Source organism: Centruroides sculpturatus, unplaced genomic scaffold (assembly GCF_000671375.1).
Source record: "Centruroides sculpturatus isolate CEXI.00-Female unplaced genomic scaffold, Cexi_2.0 scaffold661, whole genome shotgun sequence".
Taxonomy (NCBI): domain Eukaryota; kingdom Metazoa; phylum Arthropoda; class Arachnida; order Scorpiones; family Buthidae; genus Centruroides; species Centruroides sculpturatus.
Genome location: NW_019384963.1, coordinates 349,644 through 356,448, shown reverse-complemented (window position 1 = coordinate 356,448; position 6,805 = coordinate 349,644). Strand labels below are relative to the sequence as shown.

General features: G+C 29.7%; 2 protein-coding genes across 3 annotated transcripts in view; one reads left to right on the top strand and one right to left on the bottom strand.

Annotated features, from left to right (window-relative positions):
• LOC111632482 (deoxyribonuclease-1-like) overlaps positions 1–4,404 on the bottom strand; it is a 20,314-nt gene extending 15,910 nt beyond the window's left edge. Inside the window, exons 1-7 of one of the 2 annotated variants that reach the window (XM_023376901.1) lie at positions 4,178–4,404; positions 4,019–4,107; positions 3,857–3,946; positions 3,686–3,786; positions 3,504–3,619; positions 3,281–3,435; positions 3,114–3,213 (exon numbers count right to left, since the gene is read on the bottom strand). In XM_023376901.1, coding sequence (XP_023232669.1) covers positions 3,114–3,213; positions 3,281–3,435; positions 3,504–3,619; positions 3,686–3,786; positions 3,857–3,946; positions 4,019–4,107; positions 4,178–4,345 — 819 coding nt within the window. In that variant the 5' untranslated portion in view covers positions 4,346–4,404. The remainder of the gene's footprint in view (positions 1–3,113; positions 3,214–3,280; positions 3,436–3,503; positions 3,620–3,685; positions 3,787–3,856; positions 3,947–4,018; positions 4,108–4,177) is intronic. The other variant, XM_023376902.1, reaches the window with a different exon arrangement.
• A 705-nt stretch (positions 4,405–5,109) lies between these two features.
• Positions 5,110–5,741, top strand: LOC111632477. Its single transcript, XM_023376897.1, has 3 exons — positions 5,110–5,209; positions 5,302–5,472; positions 5,554–5,741. Exons 1-3 carry the CDS (start codon positions 5,134–5,136, stop codon positions 5,739–5,741), a joined length of 435 nt encoding a protein of 144 aa, XP_023232665.1. The 5' UTR covers positions 5,110–5,133.
• The last annotated feature ends 1,064 nt before the right edge of the window (positions 5,742–6,805 follow it).

The following is a 6,805-nucleotide window of genomic DNA, read 5'->3' as shown; positions in this document are numbered from 1 at the left end:
AATAAATTATATAAAAAGGCCCTTTTCTGTGCAACAATCTCTTGCAAACAAATTAAATCGTAACGTGTAATAATCTACGAAAACGTTTTAAATATTATCATTTATTTTAAATTAAAAAATAAAATAAATGCATTTAAGTACAACCTTTTTAATAACATTAACAACATCCTTCTTACAGAATTTTTTATCTCCGAAATTCTGAATGTTAAATGAAGCGATACTTAGATGAGAATGAATCGCTGCCGAGTCCTCATTACAACACAAACCGTGCAGGAATAAAACGGATACAGTTAAAAATAAATGCCAGAACATTTTAAATGTAAGATTTAACTCTATTCAGATATTAATCGTATTATATAAAATAGCGAAAACATTTACGAATTTTCGCTTTTGAACTCGTAGTTTTTACTTTTGATTTTGAAATGATGAATCATATCCAGAATTTTAACTTAAAATGTAAATCAACAGTACGAAACGTACATGTGAAAACATAAGGATTTTTCATATTTAATTTTGTTAGTTGTTTTGCTTTTTATCCTCGTTAGTATTAAACAATTATAATAACAATGACCCGAAAGAGATGTTATTAATATTTTGTTTTAATATAATTAAAAATTGCGGCTTGGCATTGTGACTATGTTACAATAAATAATTACTCGTTCTATAAATAACTTTGAATTGAATGAAGTCATTTTGTAATTACATCAATATTTTTCATGTGTTGTAGGTAATATTTTAATTTACCTCAGAGAGTAACTTTTCATTTTTTTTTAAATGGTTTATTTAAAACTGACTTCTAGAGTACAGTACAACGCGTTACGACATGAGAATTACAAAAGAGGAAACGAAGCGATGTGATTTCCTTTTAGAAAATTTCATAATTTTAAGCTTTAATAAAAATAAGTATTATAAAATATTTAGGGTGAACTAGTTCATAGAACTTTGATCCTGATATACAGTATATTATCTTCTGTAAGAATTAATAATTTATTTTTTTCAAGGACTTTCCCACAATTTATGAAATTATCTATATATAGTTATTTATGTTATAGATTCTCTTATTCGTGCATCATATATTGCATTCTCTGTCCATTATAAGAATGTACAAATTCGTTCTCAGTTGCGGAATTTTTTGTTCGATTTTTATGCTCTGCGCTGTAGATGGGAGCAATATAAGTAAGTATAATCGTCATTAAAGTTTAAGTAGTATATAAATTTCTACATAATATTATCTACAATATTCTATATTTTAAAATAATTATTCGAAGTAGAGTGTGGAGTGAACGAAGAATATAAAGTGGATTGCGAATCGCCCTGCGAAAGTGTATTAGAAGAGCCTTGTCTTGGACAACCGAAATATTCTGGATGCATGTGTAAAACTGATTTTATTAGAGAAAAAAGTACAAATAATTGCATTCCTATAGAAAAATGTAGTCAGCGTAAGTATATTCTTTACATAATTTATTAATGTGATACAACCATACGTTTTACGTTTTGAAATATTTGTATTTCTTTACCAGGTGTCTGTCAAGAACCGAATACAAAATTAGATTTAAATGGGCGATTTACAGTTTGTACCGGACCAGGCTTAGCTTATACTGGATATCCATTCCGACCACAACCCGTCTGCACATGTGAGAATGGATTTGCTTCAAGTGAACCCAATTTGAATGAATGCATTCCAGTATCTGAATGCCAAGCACCATAACTAAACGTAAATTCTGGATAATTTACATTTAATTTTTTTTTATAAATAATACAAATAAATAGCATATTTAAAAATGATCAAAATGACCAGTTATTGAAATTATCTATATATAGTTATTTATGTTATAGATTCTCTTATTCGTGCATCATATATTGCATTCTCTGTCCATTATAAGAATGTACAAATTCGTTCTCAGTTGCGGAATTTTTTGTTCGATTTTTATGCTCTGCGCTGTAGATGGGAGCAATATAAGTAAGTATAATCGTCATTAAAGTTTAAGTAGTATATAAATTTCTACATAATATTATCTACAATAATGTATATTTTAAAATAATTATTCGAAGTAGAGTGTGGAGTGAACGAAGAATATAAAGTGGATTGCGAATCGCCCTGCGAAAGTGTATTAGAAGAGCCTTGTCTTGGACAACCGAAATATTCTGGATGCATGTGTAAAACTGATTTTATTAGAGAAAAAAGTACAAATAATTGCATTCCTATAGAAAAATGTAGTCAGCGTAAGTATATTCTTTACATAATTTATTAATGTGNGGTTATTCAAAGGGGGCGAAATTTTAATTTCTTTTATATATAATGAAAGTTATTTTTATTGTACCGTGGAGTCTAAGAATTATATACACAATATCCACTAGCTGTATTCATTTAGATATAGGCCTAATATGGCCATGATTGCTCGTGTCTGGTATTGTCATTGTGTTAAGGCAGAAGCATACGGCGCGGTAAAATTAATAACGTTCATACTGGAAGAGAGAGAGGGGATTATGACAAGAGGGGATTATGACAGAGGCGATTAGTTGCAGCTGTCAACGACTGCTGCAACTAATCGCCTCTTTTGCCTTTGACAAATAAAAAAGTGATTGGTCGAATCTGTCGTCGACATGACGACGTCGAATGTCGACGACAGATTCGACCATGGACATCGCCCATGCCCATCAGCCTTTATTATATATCTTCTGTGATCTTAGGATCCATAAATTACGAAATTTTCTTGAAATTCTTACTCTTCCTCCCCCATTGTCCCAGTTTGTCGAAGTTTCTGTAAGCCCTCTCCTCTTCGAACGTCCAACAAAACTCAACACCCCTAAAATCTTTGCCATTTTATGAATAAAAAATTTAATAAAATAAAACGGGCGTCCATTGAAGTTCAACCCTCTTCTCCCCTTGTCTGATTTTGTCCAACTTGTCATAATCCCCTCTCTCCCTTCCAGTATGAACGTTATTTATGGATAGTTTCTTATGAACATTTCAATCGATTGTTTAATTTTTTGATTACTTATATCGACTTTCAAGGAGACAGTTTTTTTAAGTTTGCACAAAGACGGTCCTGATCTTCTTAGATTTATATAGTGTTTATAATACATTTCATATTTATATATAAAATACACACCAGTTGTTCTGTCACATTAAATTCAGCTTGAAAATCTAACGCTTTAACAGAGTTATATATAGTATCTTGCTTCATTTCGTCTCCAGTTATTATAATTCTGCTTACGAAAAATAAAAAAATATATATTGATATGCATTACAATAATAAAAAATAAATAGAAGAGTTACCTGTCGTGGGCGCAACTAGATGTGTACGTAGACGTATCGACACTGTTGTTAATTAACCAAAAAAATTCTGGTCGTGTCCACAAAGATATATTCGACCATTCGCTCACGCGTAGATTTTTACAAGCGGCATTCATATCTCCCATAATAACACTATTCTGTTATATATATTTATATTATTAATGTATAAAGTTCATTTATATATCATAGACGAAAGTACTCTTACCTCATTACGATATAATTTCTTGGCATAATCGTATACGTCCGCTAACGCACTGGTTTCATTAGCCGATTTGTTGGGTTTTATGTGGACGCAAATTGCGATAAATGAGGACAAAGATCCTAAACAAAGAATACATAAATTTAAAAATAGCACAAGTTTCTTTTAAAAATAATTTTTTCGCTTACTCGTTGTCGGCGAATGCAAATATGCTATGTAAGGAGGACGAAAGAAGAGTTTGTTTGGATCTGGATAGACTTGTACTTCAGCAACTGTCAGTCGATTCGTTCTAATTACAAAATAATTAATTAAATGATATACAAGTTAAGTAAATGATACATTTAAAGAATAATATATACCTATAAAAATATACATAATTCTCTTTACTGGTTGAGTTTCTTCCGAGAGATGCACTTATTACCATTGCATATTGTCCCTTTGATGAAATTCTAAGAAAAAAAGAAGAAAAAAGAAAAATTCAATAGTTTCTTCATATCTTTTATTATTTATTTATTACTTACCGATTAATATCATTCAATAAATTATATAAAAAGGCCCTTTTCTGTGCAACAATCTCTTGCAAACAAATTAAATCGTAACGTGTAATAATCTACGAAAACGTTTTAAATATTATCATTTATTTTAAATTAAGAAATAAAATAAATGCATTTAAGTACAACCTTTTTAATAACATTAACAACATCCTTCTTACAGAATTTTTTATCTCCGAAATTCTGAATGTTAAATGAAGCGATACTTAGATGAGAATGAATCGCTGCCGAGTCCTCATTACAACACAAACCGTGCAGGAATAAAACGGATACAGTTAAAAATAAATGCCAGAACATTTTAAATGTAAGATTTAACTCTATTCAGATATTAATCGTATTATATAAAATAGCGAAAACATTTACGAATTTTCGCTTTTGAACTCGTAGTTTTTACTTTTGATTTTGAAATGATGAATCATATCCAGAATTTTAACTTAAAATGTAAATCAACAGTACGAAACGTACATGTGAAAACATAAGGATTTTTCATATTTAATTTTGTTAGTTGTTTTGCTTTTTATCCTCGTTAGTATTAAACAATTATAATAACAATGACCCGAAAGAGATGTTATTAATATTTTGTTTTAATATAATTAAAAATTGCGGCTTGGCATTGTGACTATGTTACAATAAATAATTACTCGTTCTATAAATAACTTTGAATTGAATGAAGTCATTTTGTAATTACATCAATATTTTTCATGTGTTGTAGGTAATATTTTAATTTACCTCAGAGAGTAACTTTTCATTTTTTTTTAAATGGTTTATTTAAAACTGACTTCTAGAGTACAGTACAACGCGTTACGACATGAGAATTACAAAAGAGGAAACGAAGCGATGTGATTTCCTTTTAGAAAATTTCATAATTTTAAGCTTTAATAAAAATAAGTATTATAAAATATTTAGGGTGAACTAGTTCATAGAACTTTGATCCTGATATACAGTATATTATCTTCTGTAAGAATTAATAATTTATTTTTTTCAAGGACTTTCCCACAATTTATGAAATTATCTATATATAGTTATTTATGTTATAGATTCTCTTATTCGTGCATCATATATTGCATTCTCTGTCCATTATAAGAATGTACAAATTCGTTCTCAGTTGCGGAATTTTTTGTTCGATTTTTATGCTCTGCGCTGTAGATGGGAGCAATATAAGTAAGTATAATCGTCATTAAAGTTTAAGTAGTATATAAATTTCTACATAATATTATCTACAATAATGTATATTTTAAAATAATTATTCGAAGTAGAGTGTGGAGTGAACGAAGAATATAAAGTGGATTGCGAATCGCCCTGCGAAAGTGTATTAGAAGAGCCTTGTCTTGGACAACCGAAATATTCTGGATGCATGTGTAAAACTGATTTTATTAGAGAAAAAAGTACAAATAATTGCATTCCTATAGAAAAATGTAGTCAGCGTAAGTATATTCTTTACATAATTTATTAATGTGATACAACCATACGTTTTACGTTTTGAAATATTTGTATTTCTTTACCAGGTGTCTGTCAAGAACCGAATACAAAATTAGATTTAAATGGGCGATTTACAGTTTGTACCGGACCAGGCTTAGCTTATACTGGATATCCATTCCGACCACAACCCGTCTGCACATGTGAGAATGGATTTGCTTCAAGTGAACCCAATTTGAATGAATGCATTCCAGTATCTGAATGCCAAGCACCATAACTAAACGTAAATTCTGGATAATTTACATTTAAATTTGTTTTTATAAATATTTAGTTTTGTTTTAAATACAAATACAGTGTATATAAAAATATTATTTTTGTGGAATAGTTTTAAGTCAAATATTTCATGTCTTATTAACCCTCGGTTACAAGACAAAATGCTTATTTTTAGTAGTACACCGTTTCTGCGGTTAATAGAAAGTTTCATATTAGTTAATATATAGATGAAATATTAATTATTTTATATAAATTATAATTTCGGTGAGTTTATAAAAATACTGCATTAAAACATCTATTCGAGTTAAACAGTTTTATTTAAATAAAGTTTTATCACCTAAAATTTGTATTTATTTTAATCGTTAAATATGCTACTAACCATCCACATTTACAATATCTAGTATTTATTTATTTATTTACTACTAGTAGCCTGGGACGCCCCCTAGTGGGCGTTCTTTACAAATTTCCATGAGGCACGGTTCCTTTGACTTTTTTGTTCCTATCAATATGCTGTACAGCTCTGTTAAAGTCCCAATGGTAAGATTTACCCTCCAAATAAAGAGGTGGCGACCCCCCAAACTGTAGCCCCTGTGCGAACAATAAAGTCAAAGGAACCATACCCCTACTCGCGACCCTTCGCGAGATATAAGCCCCTGCAATAATAAATTCCTATTACAAATATACTGAATTATTTATATTGTTATATTGACCAAATAATAATTTATAGGCCAAATGAATAATAATAATTTATATTGTTAATTTGAATGTTTGAAATATGACACACGATAGGGGCGCCTCTAGTGTCCGTTATCAAACGGTTACGCGGACGGACACCTGTTGAATGGGTTAAATATATAGATAGTTATTATTTTAAATTTTACTTAATGAAGATTTTTCTTTCAATGGTAAAGATAGGAAATATTGTCCCGAAACAATTAAGGAGAAGAAAAAATTTGCTACCGAATGCGAATTTTGTAAAAATAACGGAGAAGCTTTTCACATTTATAAAAGTCATACTCTAAGACAGGGAAGAGATAAAAAAAATCCCTTATTTCAAAAGTTCCTCAT

What these genes read in the sequence shown, in the direction of transcription:
- LOC111632477 (XM_023376897.1), top strand. Translation starts at nt 5,134, where the DNA reads ATGTACAAATTCGTTCTCAGTTGCGGAATTTTTTGTTCGATTTTTATG. An exon ending in TGTAGATGGGAGCAATATAA is followed by an intron (nt 5,210 to 5,301) that starts GTAAGTATAATC and finishes AATTATTCGAAG; the next exon opens with TAGAGTGTGGAGTGAACGAA. An exon ending in TATAGAAAAATGTAGTCAGC is followed by an intron (nt 5,473 to 5,553) that starts GTAAGTATATTC and finishes TTTCTTTACCAG; the next exon opens with GTGTCTGTCAAGAACCGAAT.